The sequence below is a fragment of the Mastigoproctus giganteus genome, chromosome 9 (assembly GCF_048544385.1).
Source record: "Mastigoproctus giganteus isolate SK-2022 chromosome 9, ASM4854438v1, whole genome shotgun sequence".
In the NCBI taxonomy this organism is placed as follows: domain Eukaryota; kingdom Metazoa; phylum Arthropoda; class Arachnida; order Uropygi; family Thelyphonidae; genus Mastigoproctus; species Mastigoproctus giganteus.
Genome location: NC_143583.1, coordinates 106,960,634 through 106,977,153, shown reverse-complemented (window position 1 = coordinate 106,977,153; position 16,520 = coordinate 106,960,634). Strand labels below are relative to the sequence as shown.

At 37.6% G+C, this 16,520-nt stretch overlaps 1 protein-coding gene across 2 annotated transcripts in view; it reads right to left on the bottom strand.

The window, feature by feature from the left end:
• The window catches only part of LOC150080626 (glycerol kinase-like), a 420,206-nt gene that overhangs the window by 98,646 nt on the left and 305,040 nt on the right, over positions 1-16,520 (bottom strand). For both annotated transcript variants that reach the window (XM_090381601.1, XM_090381600.1), the window contains exon 13: positions 10,679-10,775. In XM_090381601.1, the coding sequence (XP_090237727.1) occupies positions 10,679-10,775 (97 nt within the window). The remainder of the gene's footprint in view (positions 1-10,678; positions 10,776-16,520) is intronic.

The following is a 16,520-nucleotide window of genomic DNA, read 5'->3' as shown; positions in this document are numbered from 1 at the left end:
GCATACACACCACTCGGACTCCCTCCAGTCACTATCTGGCAGAGTAGAGGTAGCAAGATTATACACTAGCTGATCCGGAACCTCCTAGAGAGTTACGAATAGGTTCAGTCCGGTGTACTAACTAGCGGCCGGCCTGCAAACACCGTTTTAGAGCTGTACTCTCGAAATGTAAGGACAGGATCTCGCCACGATGTTCATGATAACCTCAAAAGTCATCAATCATACTGCATGATGGAAGAGATAGGGAAGAGTTGACCGGAACTTAGCTCTAGAGACTAAACATGGGTTCCACCACTTCAAGCCTCCAATAAGCAAAGTGGTGGTATTGCAGAGGTTGATGAGAGTCATCTACCACCTAGTACTGCCTGATAACATAGCGGGGCGGCATTCCTCCATGTGGTGTGGGTGCCACATCACGACTCCTGCTTACGTTGGTTCACACCTGGGTGGTCACCCACCATGTACTTGTGCATGGAGGTTATATCCAGGATTATTAACAGTCCCACCATCGTGAAGGTGCAAGCAGAGGATTTGGCTGTCACAGACCGTCCGGACTTCGCCAAAATTGGGTCCACTTGACTTGAGTGTCACCCAAATATCAGTTCCATCAGCGCTTTAGACTCCCAGGTTGTCTGTGACAACCTCAAGGACCTAATATAATATTATTATATAATATTATATGTATTATCTATTAATCTTGTTAAACTTCATTGTCAATTAAATTGTACTTTTTAACTAAATACATATCACGACTTAGATTTTACAAAAGTAACGTAATTAATTAATACATAACTTGATACGGAAGTTACATAAACAGAACTCGTGGATAATACTCGATACTGAAAAATATATATAGCATTATAACTGCGTTGAGATACAAGTTTAGGGTTATAAATTTGTACAGAAATTGAAATTAAATCGAAATCATGAAATGAAATGTTGCTCAGACCAGAGCAACAAAGCAAAAGGCTCAAGCTAATGGAAGTGCTGTTGCTCAGGGGAGAACCGAGGGGGACAGTTGCCCTCTGAATCACAGCCTAAAATGCACTGCTTGCTTGATGTTTGTGGAACAATCGGGACATGATATTGCCATGTGGGATGTCATTTTTGTGTGCGCGATGTAAGGAGTGTAAGGAAATCAGGTGACAATTCCGTGTTGTTTTGGGCCTATATGAGAGCTTGAAGGACAGGGTGGATGCCCTCGAATGATCAAAATTGAGGGACCCATCAAGCTCTCAGCTGCCCACATCAACGCCAGAGCTTGCACTTGGTCATCACGCAACACAGTGGCAACCGCCAAGGCAGAATGCGCTGGTCCCACAGGAACTAGTAGTTGTTGGTGACTCTATTATCAGAGAAACGGGGAACATGGTATGTAAATAGGATAGGTGGAACAGGACCAGGGTATGTCTGCCAGGGGCAAAGGTTGCTGACGTTGTAGAGCGGATATCATCTTTTAAGGGCACAAAAGGCGATAAAGTTGTATACGTTGGCACTAATAACATTACGAGTAGGAGACTGGCGGAATTACTTAACAAGTAGAGGTCACTGTTGAAAAAAAGCCGTGTATTAGGGTTGAATTTGAAAATGTCTGCAATTCTTCCCAGACACGATAGGAGGGAGTATATGATGAGAGCCTTGTTGATCAATTCGGCCCTGGAAAGATTGTGCAAGGCTAGAGGGACAGAATTTTTTCGGCCTGGTTTGTACTTGTTAACAGGAGAGACTGCTTCTACAGGGATGGGATACACTTAAATAGAAAGGGTGCAAGAATATTTGCTGATGCCATCGAGGCAGTGTTTGGTGGGTCAGAAAACTGCTAGCTTGGGGGAATACAAGGACTAACAGATTAACAGTAGCCACTGGCGGTGGTGAAAGTGATTCTTGCACTGCTTCAATTGGAATGGGCACCAGCCTGGAAAACGAGATGCAGGATATTTCAGAGACTGCTGGGAGTCATTGCAGTACAAGTAAACACATGGGTTGTGTTATGGTAGCTAATAATAGGAACAAGTGCATGTATACTTGTGTGTACACCAATACTAGGAGTTTGGTAAATAAATTTGATGAACTTGAGGTATTTCTCAAAACATCAAAGGCAAATATTGTTGGGATATCAGAGACGTGGTGTCACACAGATATAAGGAATGCAGAACTGGAATTTGGGGAGTACAATGTGTACAGAAAGAATAGACACGATAGGAAGGGAGGAGGGGTTATGCTATTAGTTAAGAAACACATAAAATCCAAGGAAGTGAAGCCAGTCGACATCGCTGGACAGTGCAGTGTTGAGTCAGTTTGGTGTGTCATAAGCATTGGGAGATCAAAATTGGGAGTAGGAGTGTGCTATAGGCCTAATGACTCCTTTGAGTATAATAAGAAACTGTACAGGGAAATAGAGTGGGCCAGTAAATTAGAGAGTCTTACAATGGGGAATTTCAATTTCTCAGATATTGACGGGAATTTGTGGGTTGGTCACTCACACACTAACAAGGCTTTTGTGGATTTATTGGATGATTGTTTTCTATATCAGTATGTTTGGGAGGCAACTAGAGAGAGTAATACTCTTGATCTGATTATCAGCAGTGATTCTTCATGCATTAAGAATCTGCAGATTTTTGCTTTCGTAGAGGCAACTATGATGGTCTGAGAGTGTATTTAAATTCTTTACAGTGGGACCAACTGATGATGTTACCAACAGCAAATTCAAAATGGGTAGCATTCTAAGAACTTATCTTGGAAGATACTAGGCTTTACATACCAACTAAGAAATATTGTTCAAGGTTTAGGCCTAAATGGATGTCAGATGAACTAATGAGACATAGGGCAGAGAAGAAAAATGCATGGGATACATATAAATTAATGGGTGACATGGAAGGCTATGATAGATATAAGCTGGTCTGTAAACAAGTCACAAAGGAGATTAGGCAGGCAAAGACAGATTATGAGAAATCCTTGGCAAAGGTGCAAAGAAAAACAGAAAAGAGTTCTTTACCTATGTAAACTCTAGAAGGAAAGGGATGAATCAGATTGGTCCACTTGATATTTATGGTTCAACAGTTGAGGATCCTGCTCAGGTACCTAACAAACTAAACAAGTATTTTGCATCTACATTAACACATGAGGAGTTATTCAGGAAGGGGAATGCCAGAGGTGAAGTAAACTCTGGCAGTGAGCTAGATGATTTTGTAATAACTAATACGAAAGTGGAGGAGAAATTGTTGAGGATAAACATAAAACAGGCACCCGGAGTGGATGGGATCTATCCAGTTATATTAAAGGAGGCAGCAAAGGAAGTAAGCAAACCCTTAGCCATAATTATGAAAGCTTCCCTGGACTCAGGGGAGGTACCCATGGACTGGAGATATGCAAATGTGACCCCAATCCACAAAGGACGATCAAAGGCTGACACAAGTAATTATAGACCTGTGAGTTTAACTTCTGTTCCAGGAAAATTAATGGAGGCACTGGTTAAAGAAGCACTGCAGGATCATCTAGAGAAGACTTCAGTTATAGCTCAGACACAGCATGGTTTTGTTAAGGGAAAGTCTTGCCTGACCAATCTGATTGGATACTATGATGCAGTTACAAAAGAACTGGATGCAGGGAATAACTTTTATATTATATATTTTGATACTGTTGCACATGGAAGACTGCTGCACAAATTGGAGCAGTGTGGCACTGGAGGCAAATTGCTGCTATGGATAAAGGGATGGTTGAGGGGTAGAAGACAGAGAGTGTTAATTAATGGACACTGCTCATCGCAGACTAATGTTATTAGTGGAGTCCCTCAGGATTCAGTGTTGGGTCCATTATTGTTTTCTGAATTTATAAATGATATTGATGATGGTATACCAAGCTTAATGTCCAAGTTTGCAGACGATACAAAGGTTAGCAGGGTTGTTAAAGACACTACTGACACTATTCTGCTGCAACAGGATCTGGAAAGGCTGAGCAGATGGTCTGAGACGTGGCAAATGAAGTTTAACATTGACAAATGTAAAGTACTACATATGGGAAACAGTAACCCCCAGAGCAACGTATCAATTCTGTGGAACTACACTGACAGTGGTAGAGAATGAAAAGGAATTGGGGGTAATTGTGCAGGCAGATATGAAGTTTTCTGAGCAGTGCAAACAGGCTGCAAGGGTAGCTCATGGTGTCTTGTCAATGATATACCGGAATTTTTGTAGCAGGGATAAGAGGTGATTATTCCCTTGTATAAGGCAATGGTCAGGCCACACCTTGAGTACTGTAAACAGGTGTGGAGGCCTCATTTCAAGAAGGATGTAGAGAAGCTGGAACGAGTACAGAGAAGGGCAACAAGATTAGTGAATGGAACAAATGGTTGCTCTTACAAAGAAAGGCTTAAGTTTTGCAAATTACAGTGTCTGGAGTCTAGGCACTGGCGAGGTGATCTGATAGAGGTGTATAAAGTCTTGAATGGTTTGAGTATGCTCAATGCCGATGGGATTCTTCCTCTTGCTCAGAATAATCACCTGAGAGGGAATAAATTGAAATTGAGGAAAGACAGATGTAGGATAGATGTGCTGAAATTTGCCTTTAGCCAGCGGGTAGTTGGTTGTGGAAGTTGATAGCCTAAATAAATTTAAGGCTCAGCTGGACAGGTATTTGGAACGAACGGAGGGGTGAAATTGGAATGGTTTTTTTTTTTTTTTTTATTTTGGCTGATGCTGCATAAGCTTGCTTTCTTGCATCATATGCCTCTACTAATGCTAATGCTAAAGGTTAGCTTTATCTTTGGCTGTTGTGGCAACAGAACCATCTGGTTTTATCAGAGTTAGGAACAGAGATGGGCAAAAATTGTGACCAATAGTTTTGGCAAGAGATCGGAATGCTCAACTATCATTTGGACTAAAAGCAAGTTTTATACTCTTAGCCTGTTCAAAATCTAGTTTGGACTTATTAATAACTGCTTTACAAAGTATAAATAATACTTAATAATAATTTTTATTATTATGCAATGTCGCTTATAAAAACGTAGTACTGTAAATATTTTATAATAAAAATTCAGAAATATTATACGATTTTAGAGAATATAGGCTTTGTTCACATTAAAAATATTATGTTGAAAGGGATTCCCATTAAAAAATATTACATTGAAAGGGGTTCACGAGTCAAAAAATGTTGGGAACCGATGTATTAGTTTATGTATCCCCCAAACTAGCAGTTTTCCGACCCACTTAACACTGCTCGATAGCATCAGCAAATATTCTTGCACCCTTTCTATTTAAGTGTATCCCATCCATGTAGAAACAGTCTCCTGAAAAAGGCCTCTGAGGTTGGGAAAATTCATATTTTAGCATTAAATCAGCTCACACACCAACCATAAGAATAAGTATTTACTGTAACTAAAATATTTACATATTAAAATAAAATAAAATAACTATTTACAAAAACTTCTATTATATTAAATTAAATTATATACATGTAAAAACATTAAAACTGTGATAAAATCCTTAAGATAAAATACACTAAAATAAACCGGATTAAAAGTGATAAAAACAATAAAAGTCTCTGGAGCTTTCGGAAGCATCGGCTTCCTTCCTCAGCAGTAACAAAACTTCCTGCAGCCCGTCCATATATAACAGGCTCACGGTACCTATACACGTGGTGCAGTCGGCGCATGGTCTGAACTGGAAGCGGAAATAGCTCGGGAACATGTTAAGCAGAACCGTTCATCCTTACTTAGGATGATAGTTTCAAACAGAGGATGCATACGCATACCTCTGTCCCTATTCATAATATTGTGGTCAGATGAACAGATTCGTAGGCTCTCGAGCCATTTACAGTTCCAGAACCCATGCGCTCGATCCACGATAACCGCATCCTCTGGGGAAATTTGATGCTGCTTCTCCCAAAAATGTTCGGCCACAGCAGATTTATTGTAATCAGCGGTTTTTATAGCATTTGCATGTTCCCCCAGACGATCCTTGAGCTGTCGTTTTGTCTCGCCCACATAACATTCCCCACAATCCGGGCATTTTATCCTGTATACTACTCCAGTACTCAGGTCCTTTGCTATTGGGTCTTTTACCTGAGACAACACTGTGTGCAACCTCCGCCCGGGAAGCTGCACACAGCGTGTTTTATAACCCCGCAAAACTCTAGCGAGAGATGCTCAGTAACTGCTGAGGAAGGAAGCCGATGCTTCCGAAAGCTCCAGAGACTTTTATTGTTTTTATCGCTTTTAATCCGGTTTATTTTAGTGTATTTTATCTTAAGGATTTTATCACAGTTTTAATGTTTTTACATGTATATAATTTAATTTAATATAATAGAAGTTTTTGTAAATAGTTATTTTATTTTATTTTAATATGTAAATATTTTAGTTACAGTAAATACTTATTCTTATGGTTGGTGTGTGTGCTGATTTAATGCTAAAATAGAAACAGTCTCTCCTGTTAACAAGCACAGACCAGGCTGAGAAAAATTCTACCCCTTGAGCCTTGCAGAATCTCTCCAGGGCCGAATTGATCAACAAGGCTTTATTTCATCATATACTCCTTATTCTCGGTGGATACCACCACCCAGAGGGCACCATTTCAAGGCTTTTTGGCTTCTCTTCGGTGGGTGGTCAGATATCCTGGTGTTGCAATAGTGACAACCCAGTTATGAAGTATAACTCCACAATATATAGGATGAAGCATTACTTATTTGAGGTAGTGCAATATCATAGCAACTCATTGTGAAGGTATTCACATTATGAGATGTAATTAAAATGATACCAATTCACTTATCTCAGTAGTTTACTATGTATAAAAATGATGCGACTGCACTAACTCATATGTCAGTAAACTCCTTTGTAGTCTAAGGCTCTAGCCAAGAAATGTCTTTTAGTCTAAATTATTGCACACCATAAGGCATCTCTCATATTGTGGTGTTATACTTCATAACTGGGTTGTCACTATTGCAACACCAGGATACCTGCCCACCCACCACAGAGAAGCCGATAAGCTTTGAAACGGTGCTGTCTGTGGGGGACTTGATGCTGCCCGAGTTACCAAGAATGGGTAACAACAGTCTTCCCTAATGGGGAAGCATTGCCTATTCGAGGGATTTATGAGTAACTTTATGGGGAGTAACTGCCCCTTTCCTCTTTCGACGGCAGTTCTTCTTCTTCTTCCTCTCCTACTATCACCTTCCTCCACCTTTTTGCTTTCCTAAGTGTAATAGAGACATATGTGGATAAATCAGTTTTTTATCCCATACCATTTTACAAATGGTGCCATCTGGGTGGTGGTATCCACCGAGAATAAATGACAATACTCTTGTCCATTGATGAAGCATTACTTATCAAGATAATTCAATATCAGGGCAACTTGTTGTGAAGGTATTCAAAATATGAGATATAATTAAAACGATGCCAATTCATCTACCTTGGTAGTTTACTATGTATAAAAATGATGCGATTAACCTATATGTCAATATATTAATTAATTTCATATATTTTAATATTAATATAAAAACAGTCAAATATGGATTATTTTAAATGAATCATATTTAACTGTTTAATAATCCATATAAAAATGTATGCATTGTTGTTAATTACACTGTCACAAATATCAAATAAAATGTAGCAACCTTTGTTGCTATATTTTGTATTTGCTATAATATATTACAAAAAGTTTTATTATGTTCATTATCCATATATTCTAAATTCTAAAAGCAACAAAAAATAATACAGTCGATTCCAGTTATTTGGGACAAATCGGGACTAGGCCGTTTTGGCCCAATTAAGCGGCTGCCCCAATTATGCAAAGTTTCACATAAATAGTTAAAAATACAATGGACACCCCCACTTTACAACTGAATCACTGTACAATCAAATCACGTTACGATGGAGTCACCATAGTAAAGTACTGTTCACTATACGATATGTAGTAAGCGCCGGTCATTAGGATCACATTTGTGAATTGAATTTTAATTTTATTAAACAGCAATTCTAATTAGCGAAAACAGGAGGGATATTATCCACAGGCTATAAAAGTAAAGATATATTAAGCGCAAATTTACCTTTTATTACCTTACCAATTAAAAAATTAAATGATATGTGAAAATCGGAATAATTAATATGTACTGTAATATGTACAGCCTAACTAGTTGACATTTCTGTTCACTGACATTTGTGGGTGGGGGTTAAAATTTAAAACAGTAAAAAGATAAGCAATCAATAACAAAGAACACGGCGCACACACACAAATGGCAAGTAACACGATACGCGCAAGTCAGAATGGAGTAACAAGTTACGAAGCTTTAAAAATAGGAACGAAGAGAAGATTCTGAAAATTAATTTTTTTATATGATTGAAGACTTCATGGAAGTGTAAACCAGAGGTGTATTGCTAAAAAAATAGTACCGGAATGCTCGTTGATTAACTACAAATAGTTACCTATGCTTTTTTCATTTGCAAAAATAAATAAGTCAAAGATTAGAATATTTGTTCAGTATTTATTTATAACTATTAAATAAAAATTTCAAAAGTAAAACACAAAGACAAAAAATTTTAAAAAACCAGAAAAGAAAAAAACACAAACAAAAACTCCAAAATAATATAAAAAATACTGTTCAGAAGAATCATACGCATAAAAATTCCCATACAGGATCAATTACGTATTCTTGTGTGACTGTCCTTTTTGTTTGTTGGTCAACAGCAGAATGATGAGACCGCAACCAAGTTTGGACATAAAAATTTGGATTCCATAATTCTAATGGTGGATGATCACACCACATCGACTGTACAGTAACTGAATCAGACTTCAGACTTACAGTTCATAGAACAACCAGTTCTAGCATTCAGCTCATGACGAATCAAAATGCAGCGTTCACACGCATCACAGTATATTTCATTCATTGGATCTCTTTATCTAACACACTGTACTTTAGTAAGAAATTTTCAAGTTTCATTTCAAAATTTATATTTTTGTTTTTAAATAAATTTTTAAAGAAATCTATTAATTTTAAAGATTACTATTAATATATATTTTTAGTATCAATGGGTAAAATATATATTATTTCTCTCTCTCCTTTGATTATGCCATTGTTTCATAATATTAGGTGTATAAATTTAATGATTTTCTATTATGACATTTAGAAAAAAGCACCTGAACGCTGTTCCGGTGCGTTTTGGCCCAAATACACCACTGGTATAAGCACATTTCACCATAATAACCTGCCGACCGGGCTAGCCGGGTGGGTAAAGTGCCTGCCTGGCAACCCAAAGGTCACAGGTTCGATTCCCGCCTCGGGCTTGGATCAAAGTACTGCAAAAACCTTGGGAGGTGCATTATGGCCACAGAAGCCTATGCGCCAACAACTCCCAAAAAAAAAAAAAAAAAAAAAAAAAAAAAAAAACCATAATAACCCACAGAGTTCCAGCTGTCGGTATTATTGCAAATTCAATAAGATCGAGTTTACTATCCATTTATGACAGATTGCACTAACAGAAAAGCCCAATAAACAGGTGACTGCTAATTATTTTTATTGTTTTATGATTGTGACCTCCAGAAAAACGACCGAACCACAAGGTACGGTCGGAGACGATCGTAGGGTCTCCAGTGCTGCGGTCTCCTGCCCCAATTAAATGGCATGTCATCCCAATTAAGCGAAGTAAACTCTGGCTATTTTTTCAATTGGATTCTGTCCTTTAAGATTTGTCCCAAATAAACAGCTGCCCCCGATTAGACAACGGCCTATAACTATAATCCACTGTATTTGTTCCACATTATCCACATTATATTTGTTCCTTTTTTAATATTTTATATATATATATATATGCAGGGTGATTCACTACCAGTGCGACAAACTTGCAGGAGGTGTAGGGGGCACAAAGATGAATTGGAAATCACATAGTATTGCAGTGTCCGAAATGCTTTCGTCATGCGGTAGAGGACGTTGAACGGGAGGTCGCGTGAACAGCGATCCCGCTGGAAGTCAGCATTTGCGAACCAGTTCCTGGGGCAGTAGGATGGATGAGTATTCTAACGTTGAACTGGCCGACATGCACCTCGCGTATGGAGCTGCGGAATGTAACGGGTGCACCACTCTGCACTTGTACCAGGAACGTTTCCCGCACAGGCGTGCTCCTCATACGATTTTCGCACGTGTGCACAGAAGGTGACGTGAGACTGGTTGTTCCACGAGAGGTACCATGAATCGAGAGCGAATGACGAGGATGCCAAACAATGAGGAGAATGTCCTATGTCTTGCAGAAGGCAATCCGAGTATGAGTACTCTAGCGATATGCTAACGATTGGGTATTTCCCAATCCACTGTATGGAGGATACTTAAACTCAACAAACCAAATGAGTTCCTACCATCTGCAACGCGTCCAATCATTGGAGCCTGCGGATTATCCACTCTGGAGGACTTTTGCTACTTGGTTTCTTCAACAGAAACAGTTCGCAAATGCTGACTTCCAGTGGGATCGCTGTTCACACGACCTCCCATTTCGGACCCTGCAATGCTATGTGATTCCGATTCGTCTTTGTGCCCCCTACACCTCCTGCAAGTTTGTCACACTGGTAGCGAATCACCCTGTAAATATATATATATATATATATATATATATATATATATATATATATATATATTTTTTTTTTTTTTTTTTTTTGAGTTTAAAAAATTATCATTATATTAAATAAAAAATTAAACTTACCCACGGGCACTAGGCTGCCAATATGGTGCATACAGTCCAGAAAAAGCAGGAACAAAACATATTCCATGTGTGCTTGCAACACTTCCTGCCAGAGATACTAAATAATGTACAGAATTAATGTACAGAAATAATGTACTTATATTCAAGGTAAAAATTATAAATTAAATTTGAAATATTGCATCAAATTAAATATTTAAACTGTTACAAGCAAAATAAAATATTTGTGCAAACGGTATTGATGTGGTTCCAAAAAAAAAAAAAAAAATCATAAATATATATTTTTTAATTTCTATAAATCAAGAGCAATCAGTGCTCAATATGTCCTATGTCTAAATCTGATTTAAAATTTCATAAGAGTTACTCTATCTTTCTCCGTAGGATTGCTTCTCTTCTAAACTCTCCAAATTCAACCTCTTTTTTCTTTTTACACACAGTTCGAAATTTAAAATTATTAATATATACTACATTAAAATCAATTAAATGCATTCAATTCTCTAAGCACATGAACACACAACCTGAAGAAATTGAAAACATTGACACGTTTTCAATTTCTCGAGGTTGTGGCGTATTGGATAGATCTGCGGTTGGGTTGGAGACCTTTGGCTATGATCCTGGGGATGTTTAAACATTCATGAGCTTAGAGAATTGAATGCAGTGAATGTGAGCCCCCGGTGTTATGCTCAACTTTGTCTTGATAATGGATACCTAAAGCTGGATCTGAAACATCGGCAAGAATGCAATATTATTTAGGACACTGGGCTTACTTCAGGTAGGAAATAGGTTTAATCCTCTTTTGTCTAATTTCTACTTTAGAGACTCAATTAAAAAAAAACTGGATAAAAAATGTAGAGATTAGTGTATGATTTGTAAATTTTTCATCTCTCATAATGTCTTTCACATAGTATATATGCAAACCAGGAATGAGAAACTTGCATGTAATGGCCATCTAAAACTCTAAATATTGGCTTTAGGCAACATTTAGGAAAAACAGGTTACAGAGGACTGGAAATTGAAATTTACAGAATTTGGGTTTCTATTGTAATATGTTATTAACTTACATAAGTCTGCTATGCTGATTTCAAAACTGACTTACACATTTTTGCATTGTGTAAGAATTTTCCACAATTTGGGGAAAAAAAAGAAAAACATGTTTTATCTTATGTTGTAAATTTCATTTCATTTATCCAAATAGCAAATTGTGTATTTTTTTAATAATAAAATTGATAGCACTTAGTTAAAAATGAAGAAAATGTACAAATATTAATACAAAAATGAATGTTTATATAGCTTCACCAGACTTCTTGGGATAAATTCTAGGTCTTTTGGTGTTTGTGTGGTTTTTCTTTTATGCATGATACAAAAAATATTCTCCCTTTTCAAACACCAGCCAGCAGTAATTGCCATTATGCATAGGTTCCACCTTCCCTGGTATCTTCTTTCCATCTCTTTTTTATCTCGTGGAATCATTCACTCAGTTCCTCATTGATAGAAATAAAATTTTCTGGTAAAAGTATGTAGAAGTGTAAAAAAATAACCCACAAGCTCATTTTACATACCAATTTTTCAAATTTTATTTTCAGTGATAGTTTCATGATTAGCATCTTTTCTGTTCCATAAGAAGTTATGAACAACATTTTTGAAGGCAATCCATGCTTCTTTTCAACTATGGTCACTGTTCATGCAACTGATTGTCTGAAGTTAACGTTCATATCTCTCATCCAATGAAAATACCTTTTTTGACTTTCACATCAGATAAACTTGAAACCTATCATGCAAGTACCATGATACAATCCTTGTTTAAAGCCTTTACAAACTGCTTCATTAATCCCAAGCTGATATGAAGTGGAGGTAACAGAATTTTTGTTGGCTCTATCAGACTTTTGCATTCAATACCATTTTAAGCATAGTAAAGTACACAGCTCTTTGCTGTCTCTGTGTAGCCATTGCTGCCTTGTCTTAATGTTCTTGCTGACACTTCATGTTCTGCTGTCCCATTTACATACAAAATATGACATTTTAATGTAATCTGGTTGCACACAAAACAAGTCTCTCATCAAATGCACATAAAAACCTTAAAGCTTAGGAGAACAATCTCTCAAGATAACTTTGGAGGCAGTTACGAAAAATTAAAATAAAACAGAAAATGTTTTATTTTAATTTTTTAATAATATTTATATACATAATAAGCAGAAATATATGCACGTGCATATAAATTTCATGCATTTAACTGTCTTTTAAATTAGAAAATGGAAGAGACTAAAAGACTGATGTTTCTATTTTATGTTGTTTCTAATATGTGTTTTGTAATTTTTATATCAAAATTAATTTTTTTTTTAAATAAAAACTGAAAAACACACAGATGTTTTCAAAAAATTTTAAAAGTTACATAATAAGCACTGCAATCAAGAAAAGGTGAAATATTGGCTCTTGCGTGAGAGAGAGAACGCGCGAGCTCTTAGCTCAGATTCTTAACTTCTTGGCAAATCTTTTAGCTCATTTTGTGTGGGGGGGGGGGGAACTGTTGTGGGTGATTATAAGTTTTTATGAATCAGAACAGTTATATGATTAAAAATCCTCTGTTAGGTGTATTGAGGATCATTCCAACTGCAAAAGAAGTATTAACATCTGATTACTAAGCAAACTTCTTTGCAAGGATCATACTTAATAATCAGATGTTAATTTCAAACATCTCAACGATGTCCACTTCCACTTGCCGTCTGCCAAACCCCATGTACTTTTCCTGATAGAATCTCAGTTATCAGTTGATTCAACTACTGCTCATTTCAGTTGCCCAAATTATTCGCTGTATGATTCCTTTTGCCTCAAAGGTGGTACTTGTGCATATGTCCATTCTGATATCCCCTGTCAGAGACTTGGTAATTTCGAATCTCCTCTTTTCGATCTTCTCTGGCTTAAAATCTCTCTACCTCATTCTGTCAAATTCATCTGTTGTCTCAACTGTTCTCCCAACTCCACTAATCACTTGGAGCTCTTTGACTTCCTTTCTTTGCAACTTTACTTTCTCCAATCCAACTTTCCTATCAGTGAGGTAATTTTCTTTGCCAATTTTAATGTTCACAACTCCAGCTGGCTTCCATTTTCTATTTACATTGACCCAGCTGGCCGAGATGCTGAGGCTTTTGCAATTACTAATGACCTTGCACAGATTGTTCATTTACCTACAAGAATACTGGAGAATCCTAACCAACTTTTGCTCATCTGATCTCTGCCTCTGTCAAAACCAGATGGTTCTGTTGTCACTTCAGCCAAGGATAAAGCTGACCTGCTAGCATCCCATTTTTCTTCCAACTCATGTATTAATGATCTTGGTAAAACACTTCCCACCATTCACAACACGCTCCATTCAATGCCTCCTGTGATCTTCCATCAAAAGGATGTCAGAAGAATTTTGACGAATCTTGATGCTCAGAAAGCTCCAGGTCCTGATGGTATTTCTGCACTTGTTCTCAAAACCTGTGCTCCTGAACTTACTCCTGTTCTTTGCCACCTTTTTCCACTTTCTTATTCCAAAGGTGTTTTTCCTTCTGCTAGAAAATTTGCTCATATCCAGCCAGTTCCTAAAAAGGGTGATAAACCCTTCCATCCAATTATTATCCCATTGCAATTACTTCTACTCTTTCTAAAGTAATGGAGAAATCAATTAACCACCAACTCTTAAACTACCTAGAAACCTTCGGTCTGATCAACGATCGCCAGTACAGATTCCGTCAGTGTCGATCCACTGGTGATATTCTGGCTTACATTACCCATTTATGATCAAATTCAATGGAAAAGTTCAGTGAAACATAAGCAGTTGCTCTTGACATCTCAAAGGCTTTCAATCGTGTTTGGCATAAAGGTCTTCTAAACAAGCTTCCATCTTATGGTTTGCCAACTGTTTTTTGTAATTGGTTATCCAGTTTTCTCTCTGATCGCTCGCTGAGGGTGATGGTAGATGGCTCTCTGTCTTCTAACTTCTCCACTAATTCCTGTGTCCCCCAAGGTTCAGTTCTTTCCCCCACTCTTTTCCTCTTGCATATTAATGACCTTCTTCCATTGACTGAAAATCCTATCCATTGTTTTGCCAATGATAGCAGATTGCATTCCACTTTCCATTGTGAGAAACCTTGCCCTGTTCAATCATTTTCAACTTCTCGAAAATCTGCTACCAATTCCTTAAATGCTGATCTCCAGGTAATTCTGTCGTGGGGCAAAGACAACTTAGTTGATTCTATCCCTCTATAACTCAGTCTTGTCTTATATCTTGCAAAAAGGATTCTTCTGCTCCTATGCTTATCTTTGGTGACACTCCGATTTCTAGGCAAGTTGATATATCTCTTTTGGGGATTACCCTGACCTCTAATCTCTCTCTCTCTTTCTTGGCACAAGCACATTACAAATATCTAAAAATCTTGGTTTTCTCTTTTGCTCTCGGCATTACTTTTCTTCCAAACAGCTGTTCACTCTGTACAAATCGCAAATCCGCCCTGCCATGGAATATTGTTCCCACATCTGTGGTGGTGCCCCCAAAACTTCTTTCAGGCTTCTTGATTCCATTCAGAAGAGGGCAGTTAGGTTAATTAATGACTCATCTCTAACAGAGTCTCTCCACTTGCTGTCTCATAGAAGTACAGTTTCTGCTGCACGCCTTTTCTACAGATATTTCCATGGGCACTGTTCTTCTGAGTTGGCTTCTATAATTCTCGCTCTCTCTTTCAAAACAGTCTGATCATGAGCCACCACCAGACAACATCCATTTACTGTCCACTTCAAACTCACAGAACCAACTTTTCATCTTCCTCGTATAATTCATTCAACTGTCGTTTTCTGGAACAACCTTCCTTTCTATGTCTTTCCTGAAAATTACAGTCTACAGAAGTTCAAGTCTAATGTCAACAAATATCTTTTCTCGTCTTCTCAACCTCCAACCCACCCAAGCAGGGTACTAAGTACTATAGGTTCTAATACTTCTTGTGTTTTAGATTTTCATTAAAAAAAAAAAGTAATAAGTCTTGGACATTGAATATTGGGTATTAAAAATGAGTCAGATATTAAGTCAAATTACCCAAAACAGATTCAAAAGCCAAACTTATTAGCATTAGTTGAAACATATGATGCAAGAAAGCAAGCTTATACAGTATCAGCCAAAAAAAAAAAAAAAAAAACCTTACCATTTCGCCCATCCATACACTCCAAATGCTTGTCTAGTTCAGCCTTATATTTATTTAAGGCATCAACTTCCACAACAACAGATGGAAGTCTGTTCTAGCAACCAACTACCCTCTGGCTAAAGGCAAACTTCTGCACATCTAATCTACAACTGTCTTTCTTCAATTTGAATCTATGCCCACTCAGGTTTTTGGTCTGAGCAAGCGGAAGTATCCTGTCAGCATTGAGCCTGCTCAAACCATTCAAGGTCTTATACAACTCAATCAGATCACACCGCAGGTGTATAGTCTCCAGATGCTGCAACTTGCAGAACTTAAGCCTTTCTTCATAAGCACACCCCTTTGTTCTTTTCACCAATCTAGTTGCTCTTCTCTGTACTTATTATCCGACCCCACATGCAAACCATGATATAATACCAATTAATGCTGTCAAACTTGTTGCCAAGTAATGAGTTGACAAATAACTTAAGTAATGATGGGAGTTAACAAATAACACAGGTACATTGGAGCAGTTCACACAAATGATTAGGCTTCCTGAACCAATCCTAGTTTCTCTGACTCAAGGAATCATCTATCTGTAGGCTAAGGATAAAGGTGTCACAAAACAAACCTGACAAAGTATAGACCAATTACCTGTCCTCCCAACAATGTACAAGATCCTAACCAGCTATATA